Here is a 16,067-nt window from a genome sequence, read left to right as displayed (position 1 = left end):
CCCATCTTTCCCCATCTCTTCCCTTTTAATAGGCATAATTACAGAAAAGAGGAACAATTATCAGATCTACCACTTTTTTTTTAATGAGGAATATTATATTTCCCACAAAGAATCCCAAGGTTTCTGAGAGCTTTTGATCAGCCTGGAATGCTCAAGGTGGAGCAGAGGGGGAATGGTGAATATTTTACCACATCCCTTTTAACAAGTGACCTGGAAAGCAAGAAGGTGACACACAGAGGTGGGAAAAAATGACAGCATGTTCCTCCAGTTATTTGGAAATTGTCTTGTACAAGCTCCACACTGGAACATTTTAGGGTTATTGAGGTGATAAAACAGGATTATTTCTTTACTGAGAAGGAGACAAACTTTATGATGACTAAGCATCACAGCTTAAGGACAAAAGCTTGTATTTCCTCGTGTGTTCTTCCCACACATTTGAAACAGTCATTCTTGAGATCAAAATCCATATCTTTTAAAAATAACAGTCCCCAAATCCAGACAAACAGCCCATTAGGAGCAGCCCTGCTGCCAGCCCTGGGGGATAAGGGATCCACTGCTGGGGTGGGTTCCTTTGCCAGCAGGAAAACCCACAGTGCTAAGTCATCCCTGACAAAAATGATGCATTGTTAGCAGGAATGTGGAAACACTGCCAGAACACTTGGCACACAAAGACATCTTCACCCAGAGCCATCCCTGTACGTGGTGCAGCAGGGAATGCAGGGGGCAAATGTCCTTCTGGATTTAATCCTGATGGTTCCATCATCAAAAGAGCCCTTCCTACACATTTAACTGAGGATGAGCACTGAGGCTGTACAACCATCATACTGAGTGAAATGGATAAAAACTTACAGTTCCACTCCTTAAAAAAAAAATAAAAAAAACAGCCAATCTTTAAGAAAATTTTATTTTTGTTGGCACTGAGACCTTTTTAAGTCAATTAAATGCTGCAGAATTGGCACCACAGTCTTCCAGCCAGTAAACTGTTGCCAGTGACACGCAGCAACAAAATTCAGCTTGGTCACTTTTCCCTGCTGGATGCAGCAAAGGAAGGTTGTGTTTTCCTCTTCTGCACTGAAATAACCACAAAGCAGAAGTTTCCCTCCATTCCTGTGAGTCACTTTGCATCGTGCAAACATCCCCAGAGCTGCACAAACCACCCTCCCTCACGTGGGAGTGGAGCTGCCACCAGAATTACCCCGTTTCTTTCACTGGGCCACCTAAACCCTGTGCTCTTTGCTGCTTCCTCTCCAGGTAACGGGCTCTGGCATCCAGGATGGACTGATCATCATTCCTTCTCTCCATCTTCTTGGCAGAGTTGTCTGTGGCTCCTTCTGGGGGGGGGAGAAGAGAAAAAAAATATATACTTTTTTGTGTCACCACCCCCACTCCCAGCACTACAATTCCTCCTGTTGGTAAAATACCCCAAAAAACCACCCAACAGAATCTCTTTTTTATTTTTTATTTCAAGTCCCAGGCAGGCATTTGAATGACTTCCAGAGAGGACAGACTGTACCACAGCAGGGAAGGGAAAAAAAATGAAAACTAAAATCCTGCCTGAAGTCCCATGTCAATATTTGCAGCTGGGCTCTTCTCATCCCCAGCGTGTGCCTTGGGTTTTATTGGAACACAGAACGTGCATCTCGTGTTCTGTGCACCCATTTCCTCTCTAAATTACACATCTCCAACTCAGGTTTAGGCAGGAGAGGGACAGGAAATAAGCTTAGAATAAACTATCTCTGAAAAATTTCCAGAGGGAGGGGGAAGAGATTGGACAACAAGGAGATAAGGGAGTGGGAAAAGCCAATATTGGGATCAGACACCATCAGGAATGCAGGTTCTCCCCCAGCACTGAGACCTTGGCAGGGCTTCTCCCAGGAGGCAAGAAAAGCAAGAAATATTTTCAGTTTAAAATAACAATAATAAAAAATTAATCAAAGACTCTGAGAGCCTAAAAGCTGTGTGAATGAAGCAGCTACTGCAGCCTGTCCCTGGGGCTTTAATCAACATTAGATTATTTATTAGAATATTTGTAATTATTGGGATATTTCTATTCAATTCTATTAGAATATTCGTAATTATTCTGTCTTGCAGTCAAATAATAATTCAGCTCATGCTGCAGCCTTTCCTTCCACTAATTAAGCCTTTCTCAGCTATTCAGCCACCTATTTTTATGAAGCTCCCAGAAATACAACATCTGGTAGGTCAATATTAATCCCAAATGAATTGACAATGGCCTGGTGAAGTCACAATGTTAGGAGGGACATGGAGAACAAACCTCAGCTCCTTGGACTTCAGCTGGATGGTGCTCCTCTGCATTACCTAATAATGCAAATATCCTTTCCTATCCCATTTATAACCACATGAAATCCACGTTTTTATAATTTAAAATGGTGGGTTTATACAACAATGCACACTCTCTGAGCCCAGCAGTCTCCATTTTAAGGAAATGGAAGAGAATCAATATTGCCAGTGCCTGTGCTGTACATTAAAGTGGATGTTTTGGAAGGGTCAGCTCGGGAGGAAAGAGGCCCTTGGAATACTTGGCTGCTTTAGGGACCTGCTGACAGAAGAATTCAGAGAATGTCAAGCAGCAGATCAGTCAGCAGGCACCAGTCTTAATTAAAACTATTGAAACATATGGCATTAAACTCACTGTCAGAAGGAGACATTCACCAAAATGTGACGCTTTTTCCTTCATGTTTTTTGGTGGGTGAGGTTTTTTGGGTTGAATTTTTCCCCCTCCCCTCCTCTCCATAACCCTTAGGACTTCTCTCTCTTATTTGGGTATCTATGGTTAGAAACCCTTTATTAGAATATTTGTAATTATTGGGATATTTCTATTCTATTCCATTAGAATATTTGTAATTATTGGGATATTTCTATTCTATTCCAATAGAACATTTGTAATTATTCTGTCTTGCAGTCAGATAATAATTCAGCTCATGCTGCAGCCTTTCCTTCCATTAATTAAGCCTTTATAAACTTAAATAATCAGACAATAACTCAAAATAATCAGATTCAAAATGCTTTTAGCCAGTTCTGTGTTCAAGTTTTGCCCCTGCGAGCTCTAGGAAGCCAGAAGAAGGGAGGACCTCGGCAAGAGCCAGTAAGGAAACACCACTATTCACACTGCAGAGACAGAAAACAAGGACTGCAGAGAAAAGAGAACAGCCAGAAGCACACACATCAACCATGTAAACATGAAAAAATTCATTCCAGGCCAGACTGAATCCAGTGGCATAACAGGAGTGCACACAACCAAGAAGCTGCCCCGGAGACACGGACTCCCTGTGCTCACCCAGCTGCCTCTTCAGGTCCTCCCTGTGCTTCCACCTGGTTATTTCCTCCTCTGTCACCTCCTCCCTGGCCACGCTGCTCAGCTCGTAGGCATCGATCTGGTGCAGCCTGGGCAGCAGGTCCTTGACCCACTCATAGCGCACGGGACACACCGTCCGCACGTAGATCTTGGACGTCACGGCGACGTCGTGGAAGATGATCCACTCCAGCAGAGTCTCCTGGTTGTACAGCTGGAAAAATCAGTTAAAAAAAGATTCTTTCTGAGCTGATTGAAAAGAGTTTTTTTAGTTCCAGAGAGCCCCCTTCACTGGAGCGTTTTTCAGCGCTTCAGATGCGAGGTGACATTATCCTTAATTTTCAGGGAAATTAAGGTGGAATGACTCGCTTAGAACTGCCCAGAGAGAAAGTTCAGTCTGTGTTACACTCGTATCATAAGCCAAACATTCACCAAATTTGAAGAAGTTCTTTGAAGAGGCTCTTCCCCACTCTCCAAATGAACACTGCACCAGACCAAGCTCCAGGAAGAGTTTGTGGGACCTGCCTCTTATTCCTGTTACAGATCCTTTGCTACTTTACCAACAGATTTGGAAACTCACTGTGGATGAGGGGTGGATGTAGACAATGCTGCCATGTCCGTCCATTGTACAGAAGGTCCTGGCTGCAGATCTGAAAGGGTTGGGGAAAAATAAATAAACAAACAAATAACGAACCACACTTTGCTGTGATCAGACAGCAACACGGACAGCAAGACTGAACTGAACTAATCAGCTGCAGCATAGACAAAATACTCAAATATCTACACAGAGAAAGTCAAAAGTCAAATATCTAAGGAGAGAAAGTCAAATATCTAAGGAGAGAAAGGGGAATTCCAGAATTAAACTGTAAAAAAAACCAGCAAAACAACAAGGAATAAAACATATCTGATTTACCACAGTAGCACTGCAGATACAGCAACACAATAAGGACAGGGTTTGGGAGTGGAGCCTTTGACAGCCATGATTACTGGAAATTTCCAAGACCTTTAGTTTAATGCCTGGAACTACCCATCAGCTTGGGAGTTCATCCCACAGATAGAAAAATGACATTCCTGGGGAAGTTTCTCACATCCTTGGAATAGTAATGACAGTGAAAAGCAGAGACCCTACAAAGCTTCCAGCCCTGCACAGAAACACCTCCTGCAGCTGCAGTTACTCCTTTTCCCAGCACACAGCCCTCTGTATATAAATATATATATAAATAATGTGTGTGACATCTTTCCCATCCCAATCTCCAAACTCCCTTCCTCACCTCCGAGCTACATTGATGAAGTATCCTGCACACAGGCACCTCCTCAGTATTTCAGTTCTGGAGCCTTCAAATGTCTCTTTGGGGAAGTCTGGCAGCTGTGTAAAGGAAAAACAACACAAATCAGGATCTTTCCTAAAGAAAAAGCAGTTATACCCCCTTCCACCCCATGGATTTTAAACTCTGGGTTTCTCACTGTACAGAAACCATGAGGAAAGGGGGAAAAAACTCTCCTTTTTGCCTGTTCCCACCATCATACCTGTTAGTTACACAAGCAAGGATGCTCTAAAAAAATATTTAAGTGGATTAGTTTCTACATGAGGAAGGCAGCAGCCATCTGGCAAAGGCTCAGTGGTCCAGTACATGTCTGAAATATAAACTTACATAACTCAAACATAACTAGAAATTGCATTTTTTACCTCTTTCAGTTTACTGGTGATTTCCCGGAGCTGTTTTTCCACGCTAAAAGCAGATTTTAAAGCCCTCCAATGGATCCAGTGTCTCTGGCACCAGGCTGAGGGAGACTTGCTGAGAACAGAAATATTTGTATTATAAAGAAGCCCTTTGGAAGCTGAAGGCAGAAACTTGCCTCTGTTTTTCGTTATGGTCACACAAAGGCAACAACCTACACAGCAGATACTTTGTTGGCTTAAATAATGACAGAAATTACAGCTCAAAGAAGGAATAAATCTGCAATTAGGCACGAGGACACACGTGTATGTGCAGCACATCTAAGGACTGGCAGCACCTGGGATTTATGAGCAATGCAAAACCACTTACTGTAAGGGATCATTTTATACCTTGCTTTGCACTGTTCAAAAATATTTAAGAGGGTTGCAAAGTCATTGCATCCTCCCACTTGTGAGGAAAGTTCCTGGTGTTGAAGCTCAGCCTCCTTTTGCTTCTGAGGATCACCTGAGGAAGTAAGTTATATCTCACTTAAAGTCATTTTTAGGTAGCACTCCCTAATGTCCTGTTAGCATCTCTCCAAAGTGTGTTTGGCAGCCTGGGCTCTTTATTCATGTTATTTTTAGATTTGTCTCTCCTCCACAGCTGCATTTACAGCTCTTCCTCCTTCCATTCCTGCTGAACAAGAGCATGTAGATGCTATTAAATCTGTCATTAATCTCATCAGTCAGCAAACAGAGATGAAGAATTCTGCTCTCTTGGAAAGGTTCTACATATTTCTCTCTCACAATCAGCTCAGATGCTGACATGGAAAGATAAAGGAACAGAGACCTTAAACAAACAGCTCCCGAGGATCAAGTGGAAGTTTTACCCTGAGAGAAAAAACAAGGCTGTTGAAACCACCCCATCTAATCTATTTAACTCAGCCTTTGTCCCAGGGCCACAGCAGTGGAGGTCTTAAATAAGAGTCTAGAAAAACATGTGCATCTGTGAGTTTAGTGGGAATCCACCTTCACTAAGTGCTAGGAATGTGCTGGGCAAAAGCAACACTTCCAAAGTGTTATTTCAAGGTTTGAATACCCTGAGAATTTCTTCTCCAGCACAACCTTTTCCCCTCAGGAGAGGGAGACACAACTGCAAAGGCCTTTGCAGTGCTGCTGTTGTAGAGGATGGCAGAAGTTTGTGGGTATTAAAGGTACCATGGATGAAGGAGGCCTGATCCTACACATCCTGAGGTGCCTTCAGGGTGGGAGTACCGTGTTCTTCCCAGTGTTCAGGGTTGCTGAAGAGTTACAAATGCATCAGAGAAGAAGGGCACGTTGCCAGAGGGAGGATGGGAAAGCACAGGGGCAGTTGTGGGAATGGGAAGGACCCCGGAGCAGATTCCAGGTTATCAGTGGTGTCAGCAGTGTCTGGGGCTGTTGTGCTAACAGGGACAGTTAATGGACTACAGGGATAACTGGACAAGAGCCAGGGAGTGACTGGGAAGGACAAAGGTCTCCCACAAAGACAGGACATATACAAATATATGGAGCACGAAGGGGGACTGACAGGAGGGGAAAGGAGATGGGAAGGAGGATGTGAGAGACTGGGTTTAGCACTATGAAAGGTGCTACCCTGGAACCACAGCAAAACTGTATTTTCCATTTAGAAAAACACTGGAAAGGAGGCAGTGACAAGCTGAGCTTCTCACAGTAACTTAAAAGGTCTGTTTGGTTAAACAGAGTTATTGACAGGAAAGATAATCCAGAGGTGACCCCGTTCATTAAAAACAAATTAATCAGTCCCTGTTGCCTGTACTCAGACCAACAGCAAAACATCTGCTGTGGTGCATTTTGCTTTTCTGGGGTTTTTTCTTTTACTCTTTCCCCTCCTGTAACACAGTTTCCCCCTCATGACCTCTCAGCATCCTCCTGCTTACGCAAACGTTGCTTCCCAACTCACAGCCTTGGGACAAAGGCAACCCAATTCCATGCTGGTCTGGAGCCTTTGGAACAGCTGTTGTCCAATTCCTGGCATGCAATGTGCCCTGACTCCAAGCTCATGGAAAGCTTGAAAAACATATGGGGCTGCTTTGGGGATAAGAGGCTCCCTACCTGGCCGGATGAAGACGTTTTCCACGGACAGCATGGCTGCAATGGGAAGCAGGAGATCCTCACAGTCAAGGGAAGCAGCTTTTATGACAGCACAGCTCAGGTTGGGAGGGAGGGGAAACTGCACCAGGAATTCTCCCAGTCTTGTCACATGGCCTCTCCTTATCCCAGGAAAAAAGACAGAAACACCAGATTCATGTTTCAATGTTAAAGGGGGGGCATGCACACCTAAGTCAGCCACCACATCCCGATTAAGGGCATGGAATAAGCATTTCCCTCTGGATTGTGTGCCCAGACAGGTGCTGGAGACACGAAGAAGTGTCCCCAGTTTGCCTGTGCCTGCTCCATGCCAGGCACAGCCAGCTTTTATTTAATTCCTGCAAGAAGAATTCCTGGAAGCTCAGGATAAGATCTTGCTTCCTGCCTTGAGTTCTTGGATGGACCTCACAGCTAAAGCCCAAATTCCTCCGTCACAACAGTCTGGGACCTGCCATCAGGAGCTCCAGCACTGGGTTGAGGTAATTTGTCTGAGGTCACTCAGGAACTCCAGGACAATGTGGACAAATTGATCGGTATCTCTCAATCCCCAAGCCCAGCTCTAACCCTGATTTTACAGCCTATATTAAACCCCAGTAGTAACTTCCTGGAAGCTAAATGAGGAAACATATTCTACTGCTGGGGAAGTTCCTTTAGTCCACACAAACAAACACTGACCCCAGTTAAACCATTAAATTCCTGTAGTGACTGCACCCCTTTATTTTTTACCTGTCAATAGCACTGCACTGGTACAGTTCCTTGAGAGCTTCTAAAATATGTCTTTCTTCAGGGGGGTCCAAGTAGGGAAATCTGTAGAAAAAAATGAAGTAAAAAAAAAAAAATCTGTTCAGACCCAGAATAGCTTTGTTAGTTTTCATATTTATTAGAACACTTCTTTCACCTCCCAATACAGGTTTTTGACCAAAATGCACATAATCATCTGCAGCATAAGGGTGTGTTACTGCATGTTCTGCCTCAAGCTGGGGAATTATGATTGATGACAAATCCCAGCATGGCACACACAAAGCTCAACTGTATTTTCTGCACTTGTATGATCTTAAAATTAAACCATCCCGCAGAGATGAAGCTTTTGGGGCATAAACATCAATATTTGAAAGGAATGCTACAAACTATATATTGAATTTTGGAGCAAGCCAGTTTTGGCAGAACCCCAAACCTGAGCTCAAGATCCAACCTGGAATTACAGGCTGGGGAGAACAGCAGAAAAGCTGATTGAATTGAAGTGTCACAGTTGGCTGGGGAACCTAATCCTGCCTCCTGCCAACAGGCTCCGGGTGCCGCGCTGCCCAGACTCGGGGAGACAGGGATAATCCCCTGCCCAGAGGTCACCTGATGACATCATGCACGGAGAGGCACTTCAAGGTCAGGATGACAGATGTCAGGCTGGTCCTCCTGATCTCTGGGACGGTGTGGTCAGGCATGCACTGCTCCCAGAACTCCCTGCTGTACAGCCGGTAGCTCTTCCCGGACGAGGTCCTGCCGGCTCGGCCAGCTCGCTGCTTCGCCTCGCTCCTTCCAGAAAAACCAACACCCAAACTCTCAATCCCTTCTAGTATTACCCACGGGGTGATTATGACAAATAACAACAATTTCTGTGCTTGCAGGCAGAAGGTATTTTACTGTGCAGCAGCTGAGAATTCCAGCTGGACGAGGACAGGCAGGAGCAGCGTTTCTGTGCACGGAAGATTTTTTTAAGCTTCTCTGAATCAGGTTGTTGTATTCAAACACAAGAGGACATGTGAGCCCCTGTTCAGGCTGCAGACAATGCACTGTCAGTTCCTTCTTAAAGTCTGAAGCTTATAGGAAATTATACATCCTGAACCACTTCCTACGTAGCAACAAACAAAACGGCTTTAAATCACAGAACCTCAAGGCTGCTCCTCATCTTTTTATTGACTTTTTTTTTTTAAAGATCCACCAATACATGGTGTTGTCCCAGCAACTCCCAGGAGCACCAAGACACGTTTAAAAACTTACTTTGAAATGGGAACCACCTCCAGTATGTCCAAGCCAACCCGGGGGTTGTGATTCAGCTGCTTCACAAACCCGCTGTCCACGACGTACCTGAGCAGAAAGATTGAGAGAGGGAAAGGACAGAGCTCTCAGCACACAGACAGCTACCACAGGGTTACTTAGTGAAGTCAAGATTTGATTTCAAATTAGGGCCCAAAACCATCAGTCATCTCTAAGACTATATAATGGTATTAAGGGTTTTCTCACCACACACACACGAAAAAGGCAACAGGGCAGGTACAGAAGTGGAAGGAAGTCAGAACTTCCTGAATTATCCCCTCTGCCACAGCTTTTCTGAAGGACACAAACTAATACCTGACTCCTTCGATGGTCAGAGATGTTGCAGCAATGTTTGTGGACACCACACATTTTCTAATGCCCGTAGGAGCTGGCAAAAATATCCTTTTCTGTTGATCTGAAATGACAGAGTCAGTCAAACAGTTTATGTTACAGCACTGATTTCCACCAAATTCACTCAAATGCTGAGTGAAAGTCACTTGAATGACATTAGAAAGTGAATCACACAACATCCTAAAATATGGAATTGGTGTTATTTTAGCAAACGCCAGAAATCAGATATTTTCTTTACTGCTCAAATATCCCAGATTTGGAAAAAGGCCAACTCTCCTGGCTGTTTCCTAACCAGGAAAACAAACAAGATGTCTGGTCTGAACAGAATCTTCATGAAGGATTTGAAGGGTTTTAACCACCAGAGCAAATGAATGTGAACATTAAAAAAAAAACTAGTTAACTCCCCCATGTTTCCAGCAAATCTTCATTTAACATGTATCAAAGCAGCACATGCAGCTCCCATCCATTCATTTGGCTTCCCAAGGAACAAAAAAAAGAGGTGGAAATTCAACTTTCCCCTGAAATTTTCTCACTTACTATTTTTGAAAAATATAAAAATCTCTTTAAGGAAGATTTTCTAATGTGTACTTAGACATATTCAAATACAACGTCCTCTGGGGAACTGCCACAAAATAAAAATAAAATAAAATATCCCTCTCAGTCAGGAATCAATTTCATGGAATAAGGAAGAAGCTATGCCTTTCTTTTATGCAACTTTGCTCTTTCCAAAAGATCAGTTTTGCTCCCTCTGCAGATCTTTACAAGATCTCAGCAGCACTTTTAGGGGGAAATTGCTGCTCTGCTCTTCTGAGCACTCACTCAGCCCCTTGGCAGCCTCCAAACTGCACCCACATATTCAAACACTGCCCTCGAATTCATCTGAAAATACAGCAAAGGTCAAGAGGGTTCTGGTTTTAACTCTTGGGAACTAACTGTGGTACTGCTGCCAAACAAAACAGAGTGCCTGCCCCTGATAACCTGCACCTTCCTACACTGTGTGACACTGCACCACTGCTATCTTCCCTTCCAGCTCTGCTCTCATCACCAAAAACCTCCTGGCAACGTTTTTTTCCACCTAAAACAAAGAGTGAGGCCATCTGAACTTCCAGTTACACACCATCCCCTCCCTAAGCTGAGGATCCTGATGCCATGTGAGGCCACATCCAGTGGATATGAATTTGAACTGGAGGCTGCAGTGCAAGCACAGAGAAGTTTAATTAATTTATGAACACCCCCAAAAAACCCAGTAGTGCCACAGTATTGTAACAAATGGGTTAATTAACGGCATTTTTTCAGAAAGATTTGATGAGGATGCTGTTTGTAACAACTCTTGCAGTTCACACTGGTGTGAATTAAGCTCCCTGTGACATCACAAGCTCTTACCTGTTGACATTGAGCCATACAGAGGTAGGATAAGCAATCCCTCCACAGCCTGATCGTGCACCTCGTAGCGGTAATCAATGGACTCTGCTTTCTTGAAGAGCAAGTCACAGGCTTTTTCTATCTCAATTTGACCTAAAAGACATAGAAGAGCACTGAAGTAGTCACTGAAGACTCTGCCTTCCTAGTTTGCAACATCTTTAAACAAGACTGGTTTGTCAATATTACAGAGCTGTCAACACCATTAAAAGAAGGGTGTAATGAGAGTTAAGTTTGGGAGGTGACATCCAGCCTTTCCACAGTGCCTCTCACCAAGGCTGTTCCTGAAAAGATGAATGCCTAAGGGTCTGGCCTATACATTGATGTAATTCCCCCTTCCTGAATTAACAACAAAATAAAACATGCAGGCAACACAGAGTCAATCTGGCACAAGAAGGGAAGAGAATGTGCAAATTTTCAAGTTAGTGATTTTCTTATCTGGCCTCAGGGGTACAGATATTCCTAAAATGCTCTGAAAATGATCACTGTGTGCATCAACCCCCACCTTTCCCTTCTCCACTCACTGCTCTGGGACAAAGCAGACAGCCTGTTTTGCTGGCAGTGCCATGGAATAACCCGGAATAACCATGGGTGGTGGAAGGAAAAATTCGCACCTGTCAGGAAGACCAAGATGTCACCTTCTGGTTCATTCAGGTGGACATCCAGCGTGACTTTCACAGCCTGGAACAAACAACAGACAAGCCAATAACAGCTGCAACCTTTCTCAAACTCATCATACTAATTAATTCTTCCCTATTTCCTGCAGGGATGCTCAGATACACAATCCAGCAGCTGACTCCTGTGGTCTGTCCCAGATTAAATCACACCAAAACCAGAGAACACGCCCAGAAAACAAAGCCACCAGACCTCTGTGACATAGGCAGAGCTGCCCACGTCCCTGGGGCTCAGCAGGTTGCAGAATATCTCCTTGACAGGGTAACTCCTCCCTGGAATGTGCAGCACTGAGCAGTGTCCAAAGAACTCGGAGAGCTTGTCCACCTCCAGGGTGGCCGACATCACCACCACCTTCATCTCCGTCTTCCTGTCCGGGGGCTTCTTCTGTAGAAAGAGTTTCTTCAGCAAACCAAATAAAATATCCTGAGAGAAAAAACAGAAGAAACAACTGATGTTAATACCCCAGCTTTACTAGAAGTGCCTGAAGCACTTGGAAGGGACTGGTTTTTGCCAATGAAAATCCCATATTCCAGGCCTAAGCACTCAGAAGAAAACATATTTTTCACCCTGGTCATTTTGTAAGCACACTAATTGGTTTCTAGAATTTAATTCGTTTTTATCAGCTCTTCTCACAGCCCATAGACAGAACCAGTATACCTTAAATTCCTTTGTTTCTCATTTTTATACTCTTGTGGTCAAGTCATTTGCCAGCAGTCACCTCAGACCCATTTTTCACCCCATTTTTCAGCGTATCACCTGACTGTGTGTGCACCCTCCTTTGTCTCACCACTTATTGTGATGATTTCAGCAAGTTTATTTTACTCTGGGGTGCTCTGGATTAAAAACCTGCTCCTCACAGGGACACAGGTGATGGAGCAGTAACTTCTTAAATCACCTCACTCAGTTTATGTGCCATACCCTCAGGTGCTTGAGGGCAGAACTGGGATTCAGAGAACATTTTCCCCTTTCCACAGCTGGGCTGGCAGGTTGTTTGCTGGAGCAGCAGATTGTCTGACACACAACACAATCTCTTGAGGACTGAGTGACCTGAGTGTCCCTGTGCTGCCCACAGAAGGGTCAGGGTGACTTTTGAGAGCTTTTGGGACTTAGGTCAGTCTGGACACTTCCATGGTCCTAAAAACCATAATCTCTTTGCACAGTTGTGAACACACCCTTAGAAACACTAGAGCAAGAAAGATGTTTCAGGGTGTTGTTAGTGAGTGGAAAAATAAAGATTCTAGAAAGTTTGTGTTCACTGTGCTGGCTTCAAACTCCTGGAAATGTTGGGAGAGCATCCAACAGCCAGGAAAGCTGCTGGAATGCTTTCAAACACAACAACAGCTATGCCAATTGCAACAGGACTACAGGTCACATCTTATTTTCAGATTATTGAGCCTGTAATAAAGTTCTATGGTCTCAGGACAGCAAAAGGCAGTCAAAATCCCTGGGGATTGTGCAGAAGTGAAAGAAAGGTATAAACAGACCATAAAAAGGAGAAACAGTGACCCCAAAGGACAGAAATAAGGTGACACTCACAGTGCTGAGGCTGCGCTCATGGGCTTCATCCAAAATGATGATGCTGTACTTGCTGAGGAGGGGATCTGTCAGGATTTGCCTCAACAGGCAGCCATCAGTCATATACCTGATGGCAGTGTCCTGAAAGGTTTAATCAGACAATGAGCTGCTATCCTGGATTATCATTTCAAAGTCAAGCAAACACTTAGATCATCACATCTTTTCCAGGACACACTCTCAGACTGCACCACAGGTGACCATCATGCACCACACCACAGGTGCTCGGCAACGTTTCACTTGCAAGGGGTTCAAAAAACTTCATCAGACAACTTACATGATGCAAAAAACTTCACCAAATGAGTTATACAACACCAACAGCTGCAGCTCCACCACAGCTGGTGCAGGCTCTGAGACCTTACACCACCAAGCCCCTGGAGAGGCACTGAGGCTGTGCCACCCCATGGAGAGGCCCAGGGGCAAAACCCTGAGCCAGAGCCCACTGAGCCCCCTGCTCCCCCAGGGCCCTACCTCGGAGGTGCAGTCGTCGAAGCGGACCTGGTACCCCACGAGAGTGCCCAGGGCACAGCCCATCTCCTCGGCCACCCGCTGCGCCACCGACATGGTGGCGACGCGCCGGGGCTGGGTGACACCGATGGCCCCGTGCTTGGCCAGGCCTGCAGAGAGCACAGAGTCACACAGTGGTTTGGGTTGCAATGGACCTTAAAGATCATCTCGTGTCAACCCTCCTGCCATGGGTAGGGACACCTCCCACTAGCCCAGGTTGCTCCAAGCCCCGTCCAACCTCCCCCCAGACACTTCCAGGGATGGGGAAGCCACAGCTTCTCTGGGCAACCTGTGCCAGGGCCTCATCACCCTCACTGGGAAGAATTTCTTCCCAATATCCCACCTAACCCTGCCCTCTGGCAGTGGGAAGCCATTCCCCCTGTCCTGTCACTCCAGACCCTTGTCCAAAGTCTCCCTCCAGCTCTCTGGGAGCCTCTCAGGTACTGGAAGGCCACATTAGGGTCACCCCAGAGCCTTCTCCAGCTTGAAAGAACCCCAGTGATCTGAGATGAACTGGGACACTGGGGTTATACAGAATATTCTGAGTTGGAAAGGACCCACGAGGACCATCGAGTCCAACCCTTAAGTGAATGTCCCGTACAGGGATCGAACCACGACCCTGGAGTTATCGGCACCGTGAGCTGTGCAGCTCCGAGTCAGCTCGCACACCCCTACCTACACAACATACACACGGCAACAGGGTTTTTTTTTATTTAAAGGGTCCAATCACCCTCCTTTCAGCACAGCCCAGCCCGAAGCTGAGGGGACACGCGTTTATCCCTGCTCATACCCCACCCTCGGGGGCCCGGGGGGGGGTCCGTGTACCTGCCTCGAAGATGGTACCTTGGCAGCTGCGTGCGTCTTGGCCGCTGCCCGTCTCGCCGTTCGGTGACGATGAGGAAGGGCCGCTCTCTCACGGCCTCCACCAGCTCGCGGCGGAAGCGGCGGATGGGCAGGCCGGGCTGTCCATGGCGGGGGTCCGGAGGGGGTCGGGGATCCCCTGGAGACCCCCTAACCTGGGGACCCCCTTCACCTGCCGGACCCCCCTCACCTGGAGCGACCCCCGGGGCCCTCACGGAACCCGCCGCTGTTTACGCGCCCATCGCGCGTGCGCCGCCCGGGCCACGCCCACTCAGGCCCCGCCCCCTCCTCCCCTCAGCGCTTCACCTCGGCTCAGAGTCGTGAATCGTAAATAAAATCACAAATTTAATCATAAAATCACAGCATATTGAGGGCTGGAAGGACCTTAAAGCTCACCCAGTCCTAACCCACCTCCGAAAATACATTTCTGGCAAAGTTTGAGCCTTGAGCCTGCGAATTAAGGTCCTGTTTAAGCGATCCTGATTAAAAGACACACATCCTGCCGCTCTCGGGTGAGGATTTCATCCTCACACCAAAGTTTTTCCTCTTCTGTGTGAAAAGCGAGAAATCTGTGCCGACTGCTGCTTACGGTCAACGATTTTTCCTGTTGCTGTTTAATCACTTCCACCAACAGTACTAATTGTTCTTCACAGTTCTTACACTTCCAAAGCTAAGATTTAAATGTTTCGGTGGAATCCACGCAATATTTCTCTTTAAAAAAGTCCTCTGGAGCTTATACAGCCCGTCACGATAACCCGGATGACACTATAAAAGTTTTGGGAGTTGCATTGCAAAAAATGGTATTTGGTGGCTTGTATTGCAAATTTGTTGATAGAATTAGAATTGCCTTGTTAAGGTTTAGCGTTGGATGTGCTCCAACGACCTCAGACCTAGGGCAGGGTTAACAAAGCTTGGAAAAAAAAGGATGTCCACTGATAGTGGACACGAAGAATGCGGAATTTATGGGACATCTGGCAAAACTCCCAAGGAGAGGAAGAGACTAATCAAGGCAACTCTGAAACTGTGCTGAAATCAGCTCCAGCTGGGTAAAAAACAGTTCTGGAACCACTGACCCAAGAAACCCACCGACCCAAAAGAAGAGAGAGACCGAGCATAAGAATAATTAGTGTGAGAAGCGAGAATCATTAACCAACAGAAGATAGAGTACTAATTAACAGGAGAACTATGTAACTTGCAGCCAACGAACACTAATTCCTTTGTTTGCCAAAATGTATAAAGAGTGAAAAGTATTAATAGCTGTGGTGCTGGATTTGTGGAATTCCACCGAGCGCCTGGCTCTGAAATAAATAACCAGTGTCTCTCTCGAGCTTGTTGCACAGCGGGTAACAAACCCGATTTTTGCTGACAGCAGCAGCACCAAAACTCCGTGTGATTAAGGAATTAAGGTGCCACCTCTGCAGCACCGTCTGTGGATTCACATCAAGCCTGAAGGTGGCAAGCGCTGAATGCTGAACACAAACCGGCCCCAGTCCAGCTCCCAGCGTCTGTGGTGGCTGCAAATGAACCCCG

The 16,067-nt window shown here is 45.7% G+C and overlaps 1 protein-coding gene across 1 annotated transcript; it reads right to left on the bottom strand.

Annotated features, from left to right (window-relative positions):
- Positions 1-887: 887 nt before the first annotated feature.
- Positions 888-14,490, bottom strand: DHX40 (DEAH-box helicase 40). Its single transcript, XM_018076771.2, has 17 exons — positions 14,467-14,490; positions 13,641-13,786; positions 13,134-13,253; positions 11,790-12,020; positions 11,537-11,603; positions 10,887-11,018; positions 9,468-9,567; positions 9,117-9,203; positions 8,469-8,651; positions 7,848-7,928; positions 7,086-7,243; positions 5,382-5,496; positions 5,001-5,109; positions 4,585-4,679; positions 3,894-3,963; positions 3,299-3,527; positions 888-1,331 (listed from the first exon to the last, which is right to left on the bottom strand). The coding sequence occupies exons 2-17, from the start codon at positions 13,731-13,733 to the stop codon at positions 1,192-1,194; spliced, it is 2,010 nt and encodes a 669-aa protein (XP_017932260.1). The 5' UTR covers positions 13,734-13,786; positions 14,467-14,490; the 3' UTR covers positions 888-1,191.
- Between the last annotated feature and the right edge of the window lie 1,577 nt (positions 14,491-16,067).

This window comes from Manacus vitellinus, unplaced genomic scaffold, assembly GCF_001715985.3.
Source record: "Manacus vitellinus isolate BGI_N305 unplaced genomic scaffold, ASM171598v3 scaffold_32_pilon, whole genome shotgun sequence".
Lineage (NCBI taxonomy): Eukaryota > Metazoa > Chordata > Aves > Passeriformes > Pipridae > Manacus > Manacus vitellinus.
Note: the sequence above shows the minus strand (reverse complement) of the source record. Positions and strands in the feature narration are given on the sequence as shown.

Coding starts and splice junctions, on each gene's coding strand:
- DHX40 (XM_018076771.2), bottom strand. CDS start 13,733: ATGTCGGTGGCGCAGCGGGTGGCCGAGGAGATGGGCTGTGCCCTGGGC. Junction 13,254..13,640: donor TCGACGACTGCACCTCCGAG/GTAGGGCCCTGG, acceptor TAAACCTTTCAG/GACACTGCCATCAGGTATAT. Junction 1,332..3,298: donor GGACCTGAAGAGGCAGCTGG/GTGAGCACAGGG, acceptor TCCCCCCCCCAG/AAGGAGCCACAGACAACTCT.